This window comes from Bos mutus, chromosome 28 (assembly GCF_027580195.1).
Source record: "Bos mutus isolate GX-2022 chromosome 28, NWIPB_WYAK_1.1, whole genome shotgun sequence".
In the NCBI taxonomy this organism is placed as follows: Eukaryota; Metazoa; Chordata; class Mammalia; order Artiodactyla; family Bovidae; genus Bos; species Bos mutus.
In genome coordinates, this window is record NC_091644.1 from 18,096,972 (window position 1) to 18,115,514 (window position 18,543).

At 52.7% G+C, this 18,543-nt stretch overlaps 1 protein-coding gene across 1 annotated transcript in view; it reads right to left on the minus strand.

Moving 5' to 3' along the window:
• The window catches only part of LOC138986105 (cadherin-23-like), a 343,994-nt gene that overhangs the window by 289,719 nt on the left and 35,732 nt on the right, over window positions 1-18,543 (minus strand). The window contains exons 2-3 of the mRNA XM_070364712.1: window positions 13,027-13,098; window positions 5,658-5,735 (exon numbers count right to left, since the gene is read on the minus strand). Coding sequence (XP_070220813.1) covers window positions 5,658-5,735; window positions 13,027-13,093 — 145 coding nt within the window. The 5' untranslated portion in view covers window positions 13,094-13,098. The remainder of the gene's footprint in view (window positions 1-5,657; window positions 5,736-13,026; window positions 13,099-18,543) is intronic.

Sequence of the window (18,543 nt, forward strand, 5' to 3'; positions counted from 1 at the left end):
AGAGTCAAATTCAAAGCAAACAGAGGGCGAGGGGTGGGGGAGCTACGGCCCCTCCCAGGCAGGTGACATCTGAGCTACATCTCAAAAGATAGCAGGAATCCATCAGGCAGGGAAGGGGAAAAGGTGTTCCCTGCTGAAGGAACAGCGTGGGCGAGGGTGTAGTGATGAGACGGAGGTGAGAGGTCTGGGTGCTGAGCAGGTTCCAATGACTGGGGAGCAGGTATAGAGCGGTATGTGACGGGCTATGATAAAGAGTTCTCACTCCTTTTTCTGGGCACTTGGGAGGCTTTAAGCTGGGACTATTTAGAATTGGGATAGGATGAGTGACCCTGGGATCCAGCCCTGAGGAACACTGCCCCTCCAGGACCTGAAGAATGAGGATTGGGTGCCAGCCAAAGTAGATGGACTAGATGCCCTCCATCCCCCTCAGAATCCTAAATCAGCTTGGTGCCTCCAAGCCAGGTGTCATGGGCTGCTTCTGTGTCCATCCCTGGAGGCCAGCCAGAGCTCAGTGCCCTGAGGGTCCCTAGAAAATATGTCACATACAGGCCCGGCAGGCAGCTGGGGTAATAAACACACGACCCCTGGCACAGTGTGGGCTTTGCCATTCACATGTGCAGGCACAGACAGCACCTGTGCCATCTGGGAGCACGCTCTCCTGGGCCCTCTCACTGGCAGCCATCCTTGTCGTCACCCACACCTCGTTCCCAACACCTTTGGGGGTGCAGGGTTGCCTGGCCTGAGACTTTAGGTGGATAGCAAGCAGGCATGGAGCCAGCCCTAGTCCCTGCCTTGGAAGGTCCCCCCACCCCTGCCACTCACAAACTCCAGACTTCACTCCTGCCCCAAGGCACCTGGAGCCCTGGGCATGAGCCAGGCACAGGGGTGGGCTCAGGGGACACGGAGATGCCAGGCACCTGGAAGGATTCACAGGGCAACATGGGAGACAGAGGAGGAGCTGAGTAACAGCTCTGCAACTAGACTAGCAGAGGAGAAAGCAAAGGAAGCGGCACTTGAACCCTGCCTGGGGAAATCCAGGAAGGCCCCACAGAGGCAGCGGCATCTGAATCAACTCGACTGACCAACAGAGATCCATCACGTTCCAGGCAAAAAGGAGCAGCAACTGCAAAGGGCAAAAGGTGGGAACTCACCTTTCGTGCTCAAGGAACTGCAAGGAAACTGATGTGGTTGGAGTGGACGAGTCACTCCATTGGGGTGGGGGTGGGGAATAGACTGAGAAGGCACAGCTAGAGGTCATGCCCTGGAAGAGATAAACTTCGCTGCGGAAAGGCCACAAGGCCTGAGGATTAGGTCGGCTTTAGCCACGGGGAGGTGGTTGGTGATCTCAACACAAGCAAAACTGGTGGAGTGGATTGGGGAGGGCAATCAGAGACAGCAAGCAACCTTGCACCCTGTCCCTCATTCTAAAGGTGCCACACAGCCATTGCTGCTGACAGCCAGGGCCAAGGTGTGGGCAATGCCAAGCAGCCTGACCATTACATGCTTGCTGTGCCCTTGCTCTGCCCCGCCCAGGCCAGGCTCTGCTGTCAGTGACTGAGGTTCACGTCTGGAGAGGACATGCAAGGATAAGGGAACCCTGGATGTTAACAGGCCAGGGGAAGGCAGAGCTGCTTGATGACTTCATCTGGCTGCTGTCTTTTTCTGCTGGGAGATGGTCTACAAAAGAAGATCACACAGAGGGAATTGGAAGCTAAGATAGGAGGAGACAGAGACGGAACGAGCAGCCGGTGCACGGGATTTCAGACGGCCAGGCTGTGCCCTCCCATTCCACTCCCGAGTACAGGGCCGCTCGCCTGTGGTCGGAAATTGAGGCAAGAGCATAAAGAATAGAAATGCTCAGAAGGTTTGAGGTGAATGAAAGTCCTAATCTCTAGCCCAGGAGATTACAGAAACTACATCCTGACAGAGCCTGTAACCAAACTCTACCTTCCTTCCATTCTTAAAAGGAATTTAAAAACAAAATGCTCAGGACACTGCCTGGAACACTCAATAAACACTGTCATTATAATAATATATATTATACATGTATCTTTTATATCATAGTTATCATTATTATTCTGTAAATTTCCAGTGGTCAGAATTAGGCTCAGTGGGTAGGAGTTCCAGGGACAGGTTTCATAGTAATATTACAAAGACTTTTGCATTCCCAGAACTGTCTCCAAGAACAGAAATGAGCAGCCTGATAAGACCCTGAGTTCCCCATCACTGGGGGTCCAGGCAGAAGCCAGATATTCTGTCCCAGATTACCTTCCCAGCTGGAAGTTTGGTCTGCCCACAGCTCTGACCACCTCCTCTAGTGAGCTGACTAATTTGGGCTCTGGTTCTAGCCACTGGCACTAGCCACCCCACCGGACCCAGCTCATTTGCATGCTTGTCTGTCCCCGCTACAAACTGGTGGCTGGTGGGACAGTAAACCAGTCATCCTTGGGCCATACGTTAAGTCCTCCTTTCTGTAAGAACAAAGCATTCCAGGCACGGAGGCTTTCGAGTTAACAACAGGGTATGTACACATGCCAATGATCCAGAGGGGAAACTATTCCATCCCATTTTACAGTTCGGAGCACCAAGATTCAGAGAGCAAAGGGTAGTGAGAGCCAAGCCCCAAAGTCAATTCTCTAGGCCGCCTCATTCCACACAGCAGGCAAAGGGCCAGTCCCCTGACAAGCTGTTTCAACCCTTACCCTCACTCTGGCCTCTGCTGGTCGGAGGCCCGCATCCTGGCACGTTCACATGACTTCACACCCACTGAGTGGCCCAGGGCAAGTAGGTGACAGCACTCATTGGAAGTTTCCAGGGCTGTGCTATCGGAGGGCCCAGAGATACAATACCCTGGGCTGGCAGGATTGCCCAGGCCAAAGCTCACTGGGGCCCACCTGCCCAGTGCCTTCTCATTGGTGAGATGGGGAGACAGAGGCTGAGAGAGGGATGGCACTGTGCCCAATGCCACACTGCAAGGAATAGAAACTGGGTGCCTGACTTTCAGGGTAGAACTGGGCTGTGCCATCCTCATGTAAAAAGGAGCAAGGAGGCCAGGACAGTGCAGGCCAGCTCAGCACTGGCCCCTGTCCAGAGAGAGGAGCAGAACTGTCTTCCAGCTCACTGAGTCCTCTCTCACTCCTGCAGGCTCCCAGAGCCGGGGATCAATCCCCACTGCATCAGATGGACACCCCTGCTGTGACTGCCACAATGGGCTGCGTCCTAGGAGTTATTCCTGGAGGCTAACCAATGTCAGCATCTCCAGAAGACAGTCAAGAGCTGGGGCTAAAGGTAACTGGAGCAGGGCCTGCTGGTGTGTTCACTGGGGGCACCCCACCCGCCTCCCTGCAGCACAGGCCTCAGAGAACCCCCCACTCCGGGCTGAGCAGGGCAGTGCAGGCCACAAGCACTCCTCACCCAAGGGGCTTTCCTCTGCGTCAGCAGCCCCAACTAGTGAGTGGCTGGCCACAGCTCTGCCTCAGGGACCTCACCTGTCCCAGATATATTTCTTCCACCCTGAGGACTCTCCAGGAGGATAAGGTTGAAACAGACACTTAAAAAACCAGCCACAGGAAACAGCATGTGAAGAAATGGAAAGGACACTTTCGGGACTTGGCTCAAGCGCCATCACCTCCCCCAAACTTCTCCTGCTTTTCCCTGCCCCCAGGGGGCATGACCCTCCCCCATCAATCCCCACTGGGGCTTAACCAGACAACCAGCGCAGCTGCTACCACCCAAGACTCTGGTTTCTTTATCCCTCTGTCAAATTCCTCTCTGAATTCACAGCACTCGGGCCCGGCACAGGGGGCACCCCGTCTGTATCTGATGAATTGATGAATGAACTGAAAAAAGTAGAGCCCCTAATGGTGATAAACACTGCCAACATTCATCATTCACAGATCCACGTGCACTGGGCCTCTGCACTGCTGGCTCCACGCCAGCCCCGCACCAGGTCTGGGGAGGAGCCATGAAGAGTCCAGGAGCCCTCAAACAACACCCCTGACCCAACTCAGAACGGTCCCCAAAAGACTGCCAGCCATGCTTTCCACCCCGCAGAAGGTGCTCTAAGCCTCTGGGAGAACATTGCAGAGAAGCAATCTGCCTCACTCTGGGATAACACTTCAAACACCACATCCCCGATCACCAACCCCCAAATCCAGCCTCACAACACTGCTGTGTGGGCCTGCTAACCATCAAAAGAGAGGCTACTTTCTACACAATGGCCCCCATAGCCCTAGAAACAGAGCATCACCGGGCCATGGGGACAAGCCCCACAATAGTCAGAAGAACACCCGCCGTGCCCGGCACCCATCCACAAAAAGGAAGACTGGGAGGGAAGGCCTCTGCAGCGGGCTGCTTGTGCATCCCTGCACACAGCAGGGTGAGGCTGGGCCCCACTAAGGCTGAGATTTTCTTTGGAGAATTTTGCATTTAGTTTGGTTTTACATATATGAAAGAGTGCTTTAAATGACCTATTAGTTAAATATCTTCAGAGCCCTCCCCTCTCCAAGCCATCCTGCTTCACTTTCAAGTGCAAGTGATGCTCCTGAAAGACGCACCATGCTGGCCCACTATGTACACTGCTCCTGGTACACAGCTCCACTCTGATACCCACAAAGCAGGCAGATTTGACGGTAAGAAGCCCCAGGGTACAAGCGCTTTCTCTAAAACAGACAAGAATGAAGGGACGCAAGAGGGAGTGTTGGTGAATGTGACATGGAGTGGTTTTCCTCTGTGCTCGCAGGCTTCCTTGGTGGCTCAGATGGTAAAGAATCTGCCTCAGTACAGGAGACCTGGATTCAATCCCTGGATGGGGAGGATCCCCTGGAGAAGGGAGTGGCGACCCACTCCAGTATTCTTGCCTGAAGAATTCCATGGACAGAGGAACCTGGCTGGCTACAGTCCATGCGGTCACAAAGAGTCAAACATGACTGAGTGACTAAACACACACACACACACACACACACACAACCAGTGCTGTCCCATCAGCTCAGCTTCAAGATGGGTTTGATCAATTCAACCCCATTTATTGAGAAGCTTCGGGATCCCTAGAGCTGAGCTAAGGCCATGGGGCTACATCTGCCGACCTCCAGCTGCAGGTAAAGGAGCCTGGCCCTCGGAAGGGCTCATGAGGACAGACCTGGGTGATGAGGTGAGTCAAGTTGGGGCAGGTGGGAGGTGGTGAGGGGCACGGACCAAGATGCTCATGATCACTTCCTAAACAGTTTTTTTTTTTTTTTAATGACAAAAAAAACAGGCATATCCAGTACAGAGAAAACTCAGTAATCACAGAAAAGTACAAAAGGCTGCAAATCAAATTATAAGAGCTTCCATCTTCAAATTTTCATGAGGAAGAGGAACAAGCCATTTTGTAGGACAAAATTAACGTAGAAGTGAAAGTCAAGCAACTTGGGCTCAATGTGATAAAATCTTTGATACTGAGACCTCCTCTCTCTTTGGAATGGGCCAACACAAGAAGCAGTGAGTGCCCCGTCCCTGGAGGCAACCAAGAAGAGACCACATGAACACCCATCGTCACCATGGCAGAGGTTCCAATCGCAGGGGGATGATCATCTCCATGTCTAATATCTCTTTCACTTGTGGGAAAGGAGGCCACCCCACACCACCCAGCATGCCCACCAGCCCTTGTGCCAACTCACCCACAGGCGTATCCTCACTGATCAGCAGGTATGTGTCAAAGAAGTGGTTGGTGAAGAAGGGCAGTCGGTTCACCTGGCCTGGAAGTTAGAGAAGAGCATCAGTCAAGTACCCTCATGCCAATTCTATACGTTCTGCAAGGGGTACAGAGTGGGGGCTACAGTCGGCACTGAGCCTGCATCTAGTGCCATGGCCCCTGGTAGCTCACTGCTCTGCCCCAAAGCCAACCAGGAGCAACTACGAGGCAGGCAAAAGGCTGTGAGGTCATTTGGTCAGCCAGGCCACCAGCCACGTGTAGCTATTGAGCCTGGGTACACATTGGGATGTGGTGAAATGTAAAATACACACAGGTTTTTGAAGACCTTGTATGGAAACTGAAAGTCACTCAGTCGTGTCCGACTCTTTGAGACCCCATGGACTATACAGTCCATAGAATTCTCCAGGCCAGAATACTGGAGTGGGTACCCTTTCCCTTCTCCAGGGGATCTTCCCAACCCAGGGATCAAACCCAGGTCTCCCACATTGCAGGCAGATTCTTTACCAGCTGAGCCAGAAGGGAAGCCCAAGAATACTGGAGTGGGTAGCCTATTCCTTCTCCAGAGGATCATCCTGACCCAGGAATTGAACTGGGGTCTCCTTCATTGCAGGCAGATTCTTTACCAACTGAGCTATTAGGGAAGCCCTGTATGGAAAAGTGAGTATTAAATATCTCATTCGTCTTTTATATTGATTATGTGTGGAAATGATAATACTGTAGTTATACTGGATTATGTAAAATACATTATTAAAATGAGTTGCACCTGTTTCTTTTCTAATGCAATTCCTGGAAAATTTAAGACCACACTTGTGGCTCACATTGTATTTGTACTGGGCAGCCCAGCTATACACAGAATGGGAGCTAGGTAAAGAAAAGAGCTGTCTACTTTGTTAACCACTGCAACTCTGGTGCCCAGAATTTGGCTTAGCACAGAGCTTCAAAACTCCTTGGAATTTTTCAGAGCAACAAGAATGTCTTTTGTTATTCATAAGGAGTTCCTTTGACCACATCTAAGTTTATGCAATACTTTGGCCACCTGATATGAAGAAATGACTCATTAGAAAAGACTCTGATGCTGGGAAAGATTCAAGACAGGAGGAGAAATGGACGACAGAGGATGAGAAGGCTGAATGGCATCACCGACTCGATGGACATGAGTTTATACAAGCTCCGGGAGCTGGTGATGGAGAGGGAAGCCTGGTGTGCTGCAGTCCATGGGGTCGCAGAGTTGGACACAGCTGAGCAACTGAACTGAAAGTTTATGCACATGAAGTGACTTTTTAAATTAAAAAATGCTGTGTTAATTTCTGGTGAAAGAAAAGTGATTCAGTTCTTTTCATGTTCTTTTCCACTGTATAGTTTATTATAAGATATTGAATATAGTTCCCTGTGATGTATGGTAGAACCTTCTTGTCTATTTATTTTATATATAGTGCTTTGGATCTGCTAATTCCAAATTCCTAATTTATCCCTCCCCCTACCTTTCCCCTCTGGTAACCATGAGCTTGTCTTTTGTGTCTGTGGGTCTGTTTCTGTTTTGTAAATAAGTTCAGCTGTGTCATATTTTAGATTCCATGTATAAGTAGTATCGCTGGTAATTTGTCTTTGTCTGACTTACTTCACTTAGTATGATAAACTCGGATTGTATCCATGTAACTGCAAATGGCATTATTGCATTCATTTTACGGCTGAGTAGTATTCCACTGTATATATGTACCACATCTTCTTTATCCAGTCCTCTGTTGATGGACATTTAGGTTGCTTCCATGTCTTGGCTATTGTAAATAATGCTGCTGTAAACACTGGGATGCATGTATCTTTTTGAATTAGAGTTTTCTCCAGATATATGCCCAGGAGTGGGAATGCCGGATCATATGGTAACTATTTTTAGTTTTTTAAGGAACCTCCATTCTGTTCTCCATAGAGGTTGCACCAATTTACATTTCCACCAATAAGATAGGAGGGTTCCCTTTTCCCAGTGAGGTGATTTAGAGTGGAGCCTCTACAGAAAACCTCAGGATGGGGCCAATCACTGAAGACCAAGTGATTTGATGGGAACTTTCAGTCCATCCCCAACCTTAGGGAGGGAAGGATGGGAGGCTGGAGATTTCCAAGATTTGATGAGCTTCCAGGTTGGTGAACACACCCATGTGCTGGAAGGATGATGCTCCTAGAGAAACACGGAAGCTCCAGCTGACCCCAGGCCCTGCCTCCCCACACACAGACCTCATCCCATGCACCTCTTCCATCTGGCTGTTCCCGAGCTGGACGCTTTATGCTTTATATTCAACCAGTAAATGTAATAAGTGAACTATTTTCCTGAGTTCTGTGAGTCATTCTAGCTAACTGAACCTGAGAAGGGCTAGTGGGAAGCCCTGATTTATAGCTGGTTGGTCAGAAGTACCGGTGGCCTGGGACTCACCACTAGCATCTAAAGTGCAGCTGAACCCCTAAATCTGTGGACTCGGACCCTAATTCCAGGTAGTTAGCATCAGGATTGAACTGAATTGTTGGACACACGGTCGGTGTCTGGAGAGTGAGAGAACTGGTTGTTGGTATTGAAAAACACCCCAGTAGGCAAGTGAGGGCACTTCCCCCTCTGACCCCGTCAGCTGGGGGTGGGGGGTTGGCCCGTCTCAATGGGGCCGGCATTGTATAGCGCACACGTTAGCGGCTTGTGCTGGGTCTTCCAGGGGCCCTGAATGTGGATGGGCTGCAGCCCTCTTCTCCCTCATTTCCGTGGACCTGGCTGCCTCAGAGTTTAGGCCAGGGCCAAGAACACAGAGGCCAGCATTTCCACCATTGCCTGAGATCTCCTAGTGGGGAACAGGCAGGACTAGCGGCATTTCCACCCCCACCTGCCTTCACTCACTTGACCAGAAGCTGTGTCACTTCTGGTTCTGCAAGCGTTGTAGCCTCTTTCTCCCCTCCTGGCCTGGACTGCTGGCCCTTCTGCCTTCTCTTGCCAAATTCCTAGTCATTCTTCAAGTTTTTTCTTAGATGTCTCTTCTTCTAAGAAGCCCTCCCTGACCACTGCATTTCATCCACACCTTTACACCCTCTCGTATGAGGAATCTGGGGCTCCTCACATACACAACAGCCTCAGAAACAGGCCAGTGGTCAAGGGCTGCACTTTTGTTTGGAACTTCCCCGCACCTCTTTCTAGTCATGCGACCTTCCCGAACCTCAGTTTACTCAGGTGTAAAACAGCGATAACAACAAGACTTAACTTCTTTGCTGTGCTGGGGATTAAATGAGATTACATACATAAAGCGCTTAGCACCATGCTCTCGAACACAGCAAGCACTCGATAAGTGGTAGCTATAATTAACACCAAGATGGTTAGACATCATCGCTGACTCAATGGACATGAATTTGAGCAAACTCTGGGAGACAGTAGAGGACACAAGAGCCTGGCATGCATGTTCATGGGGTCTCAAAGAGTCAGACACGACTCAGCGACTGAACAGCAACAAAAATTAATGGCAGTGCTTCCCATGCAGCCAGAGGGGGATGGATCCCTGCTGGGGGCCTTGAGCTCCCTGACGGAAAGCGGCTGAGCCAGGGGAGAAGGCTCAGGGTGCCCAGAGAATCGAGGGTGGGCTCAGGCTGGTGGGAGAGGGAAATCAGCCGGGAAAAACATCACCCGCAGCAGCATCATTCTTTTTCAAGTATTGTTTCACACAACCTGCCAATAATCAGCCACTGAGAGTCCTGCACGGGCAGCTGGGCAGAGCCTGGGGGACGTGTGTCGCCTGCCATACACCGAGCACGACTGAGCTCTGGGAACAGGCTGCTACCCCAGGAAGCCCAGTGGCCTTGGGCTGCCAGTGGGGGCTGGAAGGGTCCTGGGAGAAGTGCGAAAGGGGAGGGCCCACAGGTCACTTGTTCACTTAAAGACACTTTTAAAGCACGGAGGCTGTGTCCTCCCGCCTCAGGAGCCTCAAGGCCTCTGGCCAAGTGGGAATGTGAGTGAGTGCGGCAAGGGGAGGGGACCATGGTGACTTCTGCGAGGAAGGGGAGTCCAGTTGCCTGCAACCATGATGCACCCCTCTGCTCTGCCCCACACAGCTCATTCCCTGCTCTGGCATCTACTGTTCACTCAGCCCTGGACGCCTTCTCCGCACATTCCCGGCCCACTCGCACTGATCCTTCCCTACAAAGTAGATGTGAGTCCACCAGCTTTAAATGTTTCAAACACACAAACAAGATTCAAGCTTTAAACCATCACAGGCCTGAGGGAGAAGGGAGAAGGCGAATTTGGGCTGCAGGTCCTGGACGACAGGCCTTCCCCACAAAGGCGAGGAAGGGAAAGATTTGAGAAGGAAGCAAAGCTGGGAGCGGTCAAGACACTCGGTGTGGGAAGGATCAGGTGTCCAGCAGGCCAGGAAGCACAACCTCACTCAGAGCTGTGGGATGGGACAGGGAATTCTTACAGCTTGAAGAACACCGAGAGTGGCAGAGCCTGGACTGGGACCAGGAAGGCCCGACTTCAGCCCAAGTCCGCCTCCCCAGGCCTCTGAAGGTACCAAGCTTCTCACTGAGGTCCACACGGGGTACAGCCCTATGCCCCACCCCCAAACTCAAGACTAGAAGGTGCGCAGGACAAGGAGCACGGAGCAGCAACCGGGAGTGAGGCCTGGTAAGCCCTGCCACTTGCTGCTGCGTGACCTGGGCAAATCGCTCTACCTCTCTGGCCACCATTGCCCAGCCTCAAGATAAGGACAAAAAGCCCTCACTGCCCTCCCACCCTACAACTCCCTGTCAAGGTATCCCGTGCACCCCATCACTGTTACGGTGACTGCAGGGTGGCCCACGGGAGCGCAGCAGTAAGGGGCCTGACATGGCGAAGTCTGGGGGCTCCACCGTCACATCCCTCACACCCGGTGCCTGTGGGACCTGGCAGGAGGCTCACTGCCCAGGCTAGACAAGGGTCAGGACAGGTCTCCTCAGGCCTTCACCTCCTGCCTTCCCAATAAGCCCACAGGCCCACAGTGAGAAATGCCAGGGAGCACACGGATGCAGGAGGGATGCTGGGAGGGGGTGTAGAAATCTTCGGCAGAGAGGACAGGCTGACAAAGAGATATGACATCGAGGGGGCGTCTGTCCCTAGGCCTGACCTATCATTGACTGCCAGGAATGGGAGGAGAGATCAGCTGGGGCTACATGGCCCCATCGTGCCAGAGGAACCACACTGGCTGCCCCCCACAGGGCCCAGGAAAGGGGACTGTGCCAGCAATGACATAGACACATAAATACATACATACACACACATGCAAAGCAGGCTAGCTCACAGGCAGGCTAGAGAATGGCTGGGTGGCCTAGGGAAAGGCCTCAACTCCTCTGTTTTCTGCACCCCATTTTTCTCCTCTTAGATGCAGATGATAATAAAAGAACTAACACTTAAGGATGAGATGGTTGGATGGCATCACCGACTCGATGGACATGAGTTTGAGTAAGCTCTGGGAATTGGTGATGGACAAAGAAGCCTGGTACGCTGTAGTCCATGGGGTCGCAAAGAGTCGGACGTGACTGAGCAACTGAACTGAACACTTATTTAGCACTTAGTATGTGCTAGGCACTATTCTAAGTGCTTGATATACATATTAACTCATCTGGTAATTTTGACAGTTTAAGAAGCAGAGTCCTATTGTGCTTCCTAGTTTAGAGAGAAGGAAGCTGAAACATGGAGAAGCTAAGAAACCTGCCCAGGAGAACCCCTTGGAGAAGCGGGGCTGGAACGCAGCAGTCCGACTGCTCACTGCTGCCTTATGCCCACTCAGGATGCACGAACCATCTCCAACTTAGAGAGCCCAAGGGGAGACTGCCACCTCTTCCAGGAAGGCGGCCGAGCTCCTGGCACCTGCTTTACTTTTACATGTATATTTCTTTTTAATGGGGTGGGGAGGGCACGAATGTCAAGATCACAGAGTCCCTGAGGAGGCTGAGGACATCGTCCAGCAAAGCCAGAGGGTCAGAGCTGGTCTCTTGGGCCCCTCACTGAGGTCTCTGTGAATGGGGCAGAGAAGGGCAGGGGCCTGGATTTTTCGACCAAAGCCCCAGGGGAGGACAGAGATCTGGATGGAGACCCAGTTGGGCCCTGCTCTGTACGACCCTGGGCCAGCTGCTTCTGTGGGCACCAGTTTTCTCCTTTGTGAAGTGGGCCAGGAGTGGAGAGAGGGTCTGAGACCCCTTCTGGATCTGCCCCGAGAGTCTCTGAGGCTGTGCTGTCATCCTGGGCTGCCTGGGTGGGAGTGAGCTCCCCATTGCAGGGGCATTCCAGCAGAGAGCACTCCCAGCCTGGAAGCCAGGACCAGCAACTTTCACAGGACTCTCGGGCAGCAGGACGCCAGCAGCAACCCACCAAGCATGAAGCTCTGGCCTCCTCCAGAGGCTCCCGGCTCCCTGGAGTGGGAGAAGGAGCCGGCCCCCCTCAGGAATGTGCTTGCCTGTGTCGCCTGGCACGCCGTTCCCATAGCTCTTCCCTGAGGGCGCCCTGGCCCTGGGGGACACCCAGCCAGCTGTGCCTGCTGGCCTTCCTTCCTGCAGACCAGAGCTGCTTTTCTCTCACTGTCCAGGAGAAGGCAAATGCCCAGGCCTTCCCTGACCTCCTCCGTGGGCACTAGAGCTGGCACTGACCTGGCTGCTGCAGGGGAAGGAGGGCTGGTCCTCCCTGCAGGGAGGAGAGACTCCTGGCAGCCACACCCTCGCTCAGGTTGTTCCCTCCTCCAGGATGCCCCCCGTCTCTCCCTCTTAAACACCTTCTCAGTCTTCAAGACCCAGATGAAACATCTCCCTTCCGTCGGGCTCTCCTGTGCCCACAGGCTCAATGGAGCTTTTCTTCTGATGGGCTTCTCTGGAGCTCTATGTAGCCTTTATTACCACTTTATTCTGCTCATAGCAGTTCCACCCGTGTCTTTCTCCCCGATGAGACTTGACTCCCGAGAATGTCATTTCTTCCATACCCCCACAGTTGGACAAACAGGAGATCCACAGTAGGTGCTCAGAAGACAACCATGGAACTGAAGAGAACCAGGGCCTGTCCCCGCATCCCAGAAGAAGGACAGTTCATCGTCACAGATGCCTCCCTTAGAGCACAAGTGTTTCTCAAGGCTCCTCCCCTTCTCTCCTGGGTCCCAGGCCCTGGGGATGGCTGGTATTTTCAGCCCTGTGAATCCTGCAGAAGCAACTGAGGCCCAGAGAGGGACGTGCGTGCCCAGTCTCACACACAGCAAGGCTGGTCTCTGGAGTCCCAGAGCACAAACCCCAACCACATGTCGTCTAGTCCAGCCACCCATGCCTGCTGTGGGGAGAAGGCAGAGGGTTGGACTTACCCCAGCATCCAGAGATCAGCACAGAAAGCCAGACCACGAGGCAGCTGGAGGCTACGTGGCACCTCATGGCTCCTGAGGACAAAAGGGGGAGAGGGTTAGGAGCTGCCTGTTGGAGCTGCCCTGCTCTTCCAGCGCCTCCAGCACTGCCCACCCCCGCTGCTCCCAGGAGAATTGGGTCTGAGACAGGAGGAGAGGGAATTGAGGCAAATGGGGGTCGGGGGCGGGGAGAGGACATGGGGAAGAAGAGAGGGTCTGCAGCCTGTGGTTTTGTCATCGTCAATGCTGGGTATCGCACAGCGGCCTGAGAGTGACGGAGATGAGGGCAGGGGCAACAGTCTCCTCTTTGCCCTCATGGGGACGGGTTGCATGGCTGTGGGCAGAACTCGGGGGCTCAGGGACAGGTCTGTGACATACACTAGGCTCCATGGGTGGAGGAAAGGGCTGCTGCCCGCCACTCTAGGATAGCATCCCTCAAGAGTGATGGAACCTGGTAAGGGAGGGACAGACTTAGGACCCAGGTGCTGAGCGGGAAGGCGGGTATCTCAGTGTGCTTGGCAGACCCGCCGCTCCGACCACCCCCCCAGCCAAAGTGGCCAACAAACACGTCCTTTCCTGTTTTTATATCTGTATTCATCTCATAACCTTGGCTATGAAGGAAGCACCAGGCCACAGTGTCCAAAGAGGCACAGAGAAGGGAGGTAACTTGCCCCCAGCAAGTCTGTGGGAAGTTGGATCTGGATTTTTCTGTCTAGCTAAGCTCTAGAGAGATTTGGGATCCATCAGCCAGAAGCTCAGCAAGGCGGGCTCCCATCTCTAAGCCTTCAGATGTGGGGCTTCACCCCACCCTTCAAGCCCAGCCCCATGACAGCAGGGCCATGGTTCTCTGGTTCCTTCTTTCGCCTGCAGGCCTCCTTGGAGCCCAGCAGTGACACCAAGAGAGGCCTGCACTCCTCAGCCGGGAGTCCCTGCCTCCCACTGAACAGTCTGTTAGTGCGGTCTCACCTCCGTGTCTCAAGTCAAGCCCATTCACTTCCCCATCCCCACGGTCTAGCCAAGGGCCCACACACCCTCCTTCAGGCAGCACTTACTATGCCCCTCGTCTGGGAGGCATTACACTTCCCAGTTCGTAAGGGTCTGGAGGCTGAGAGCTGTTAACAATTTGCTCAGAGACCCTCAACCAGTGAGTGGTGAGGTCAGCATCTGGACCCAAGGTGATATGTCCCCTCCCTCATCAATACATGATCAGGAAAGCCCTGGGGAGGCTGGGGGAGCTGAAGAAAAGGGTTTTGTGGAGAGACTTCTACATCTCTGCAAGATCTGGGCTGGGGGCTTCAGAAAGGGCCCAGAGTACAGTCCCTTGGTTCCGGACGTGGAGTCAGCTCCCTCTCCCAGCCTCTTGCTGAGTGGCAGGATGGAGCCTGCCCCACACCACACACAGTGGCCCATGGTACCCCGTGTTTCCCTGGAATACTGTACTTAAGATGTTCTAATTATCAGGTATGAAACAGAAATGTGGGAAAGAAAAGATTCTAAGATGTTTTCACATCATAAAAGACAAATGCCCCCATCATAGCCCTATACTGCCACCCCTTTGTGTTTTCAAGGGTCAATAACCTATCCCAGGGGCCAGGCAGGGCACAGAAATGAGGTGACCCAGTGGTGGGGAAGACGGCCATTCAGAGGCCACGAGCTCTGTACAAAAGCAACCGCTGCTGATGCGTTTCAGCCAAGAGGGAATGTGGGCCCATTGTGCCCAAGCTTCTGAGTTTTCTCAACGAAAAGCTGGAAATTTGGCTTTTACTATGAATTCAATTTTTACATGTTGGCAAATAATTCCATTTTTTGAGCCAAACATGACCCATCTGATGGCCAGAGCAGGCAGCTTGGGCCTGGTACGCGTCCTGCAAGGCCTTTCTCCCCACCCAGGCAGATCCGTTCGTACTACAGACATACGCCAGTGATGTGGCTGCTATTTCTCTTTAGGATGACAGAGACACCCTCTACACAAAAGAAATTCACTTTTCTCGTGTCACGATAATTCACACATAACTCTCCAGGTCGACACTGCCATATCCACCTCCTCCATTTTCAGAGCTGGGTAATAGCTCATGGTCTGGATGTTTTGTCATGGAGACAAACAGCCCTATCGTTGGGCATCTGGGTATTTCCAGGTTCCTGCCACACAGGCAACGTCGCAGTGGACATCTCTCCACATGTAACTGGGTTGGGACTTTGCTCTTAATCTTGGTTCTCCAACAGTAGCATTAATGGGCCAATTAAATACAACACAGGGCACGTATGTAAACTTCTCTTAGACATTGTCATATTACCTTCTGAAAGGCTGTGGCAATTCCCACTCTCTCCAGCAGTGTAGGAGAGGGCCTCTGTGCCCACCTGGAAGTCATCCCTCTTTTAAATGGCTGCCAATCGGATGCATGAAAAATGGTATGGCCTTGTTGCTTTAATTTGCATTTCCCTAACTGCCAACAAGGTTGAACATGATGCCTTTTTCTAAATGTTCAAACCACTTTCCATCTGTTATCTTGTGTTAGCCTATCATATCCTGAGAAGAAGCTAGCCAGCACTGCTAGCATTATCCCTGATTTACAAGTGGAGAAACCGAGGCACAGAGCAATTAAGTGACAATCTGACATCTCACAGTGAGTGAGTGTCTTTTAAAAACAGATCTCCAGCTCTCTGCCTTTGGAAACCAGCTGTTATGAGAATTAAACAACATCTGCTAAGAAGATCATCCACAAATAGCTGGGAGTGCACACGTTCTGCTGGGTGTTGCAGGAAGTTCACAGTGGAAGGAAGGAAGGAAGAAAATGAATGAACACTTACTGGGATTTTCACAGGTACAACTTTATTCAGTCCTCTCAAATGTCTCTAAAATGTAGATATTATAGTCCCCATTTTACAGATGAGGAAATTAAGGCTCAGAGAGGTTACCTAGGATTGGACCTGAGTCTCACACTATTTTCATCACACTTTGCTGGAATTCCCAGGTGGTAATGGTAAAGAACCCACCTGCCAATGCAGGAGAAATAAGAGACACAGGTTCAATCCCTGGGTTGGGAAGTTCCCCTGCAGAAGGGCATGGCAACCCACTCCAGTATTCTTACATAGAGAATCCCATGGACAAAGGAGCCTGGCGGGCTACAGTCCATAGGGTCACAAAGAGTCAGATATGACTAAAGCGACTTAGCGTGCACACACACACATGCACACACTCACACAGACATGCTGCCCAGCCCCACCCCGTCCACTCTGTTTCCTAATCTATAAAAGAGGAAGCCGTGGCCCCTCCCTCAAGGAGGACAATACACACAATACAACAGACACAGGATGAATGTGACACAAAGAGGTGAGTGCTTGCGCACAGCACACAGGCGTGTGTAACACAACTCCCTTTCCGCATGCTGGCTTAGGCTCTGGCGCTGCTGGGCAGGCACCCTGCTCCATCCTCTCTCCTTAAACATCTATCTCCCCTTCAGAGGCACTCACACTGCCTCAGTGTCCCCCTTCTGTCGGTCAATGGCAACCAGATAATGTTCTCACTCTGCAGGACTGGCAGAGGCCACCTCGCGAGTATCCAAACACCGGGACAACCTGAGCTGCATCCTGACTCTCCCTCCTCACCTCGGGGCCAGGTGGCACGAACACTATGTCGGGGAGCACAGGCTTCAAAGGGTAAAGCAGAGTAGCCAGGACAACGTGGGTCCGTCCCGCCACTGGGTTTTCCCAGAGATCCCAGGTCTTACTCTTCCTTTGGTTCCTTTGGCCACGAGGAGGAAAGCAGAGAACAGAGGTTCGTGGCTGTGAGAAGCAGCACCTGGGCCCCCACCTCCAGGTCAGGTGTCACAATGGATGCTGCCTTTGCCTGCCAGCATTTCCTCAGTGCTGAGGCTGCAGTGAGTGGCATGGGTCCCCTGGGAGAGCCTGACCTCGTTCCACCCTATGCAACAGCTGTTCCCCAGCCTCCTGGCCCTCTGCCCTACCCTCCAGCAGAGCTACATGGCCTCCTCCACCCTGGGAGGCTGTGCCACCCTGAGCTCCCAGCAACCCTCACGTGTCCCTGCTGGACCAGGAAACCCAGACACACACCCTTCTGTGCTGGGCTTCTTGTCTGGCCTGGGATAGGTGCCAGAGACCTGCCCCAGAGGTAAGAGCAGGGTTAGAGCTGTCTGCCCTAAAATCCACTCTGGCAGGAAGCTTTCCAAAATCTCTGAAACATACCCACTGCCAAGAAGATCCAAAGCCCTCAGGCTGCCGATTTCCAGCATCTTTTTTCATGCCAAGCCCAGTACCAGGCACTGTGGGAGGATTAAGGAGCCATGAGATGGGCTGCAAATGTGGGTGAGGTACCAAATAAGCAATGGCGCCTGTCGCTGTCCGAGGCCATGTGAACAGAGAGCTCTCGAGCCTTCCCAAAGAGCTGAGACGTGAGCTGCACAGAGTTCAGGAGGCAGAATGTCAGCGTCTACTGAGTGCCTATAATGTGCCAGCCACTGTGGCGTACAGTGTGTTCTGCATTCTGGGGCTCAGAGAGGTAAAGCTTGAGGTCACACAGCTAGTATGTGGCCAAGCCCAAGGTCTCCTAGCCTCAGCCCCAACCCTTGCTGAGCTCAGACATGTGTCCCAGGGCAGGCCCAGGGTGAGGGCCTGGTGGGAAGGCCTTGGGCAGGATCCTGCATGTACTCAGAGGCCAGGAAGTCAAGCCATGGTCCACAGCCACAGTTTACAGGAGCCAGCAGCAAGGCCAAGTGCATGTGCCAGGAAGAGGAGGCACAGCTAGGGCTGGCGAGCAGGATCCTGTTTCCTCTGTCCTTCTGTGTTGTTGGTATCTGACAGACATTGCTCTGGAACCCGTACCAAGAAGAGAATGCATGAACCACCAGGGTTGACCAAGTGCCCTCCCCTGCACCCTCATCCCTGAGAAGTTAACACCTTTGTCCCTGGAGGGAGTGGACAAAAAACTGTCCCAGATTCAAGGCAGCACCCCTGCCCACCCTGGCCTTCACCTTGTCCTGACTTCAGCCCACAAAGTCCTGCTACTCATAGAGGCCTGGGCTGAGGGCCAGCAAGGGAGGGTCTGGCAGGTGGCACAGTTACAACATCCAGGGAACTGCCCCACAGAGGAATGAACCCCCAAAATCAAATCAAAGCCTCATGTACACCTGAGAGAGCTTGTGAGCTGCAGGGAAAAGCTTCCAAGCCAACAGTGGCCACAAGGCAATGTCTACCCCAACATTACCTGCTGTGGGCCAGGCGTGAGCATGGTGCAAAACACTGCCATACAAACTGAAGACCTGGCGAAGAGGGAGCTGGCATCCTCCCTGGGAGACCAGCACAAACAGCATCGGTGAGCAAGTTCTACAGCGTGCTGGGGCTGATACATGCCAAGGAAAGAGGAAAGCAGCGGGGCGAGAGGTCTGAGTACCACTGAAGATAATGTATGAACACATGCTTGAAGAAACAGGAGAGCAAGCCATGCTACCTGGGTAAAATGCCTTC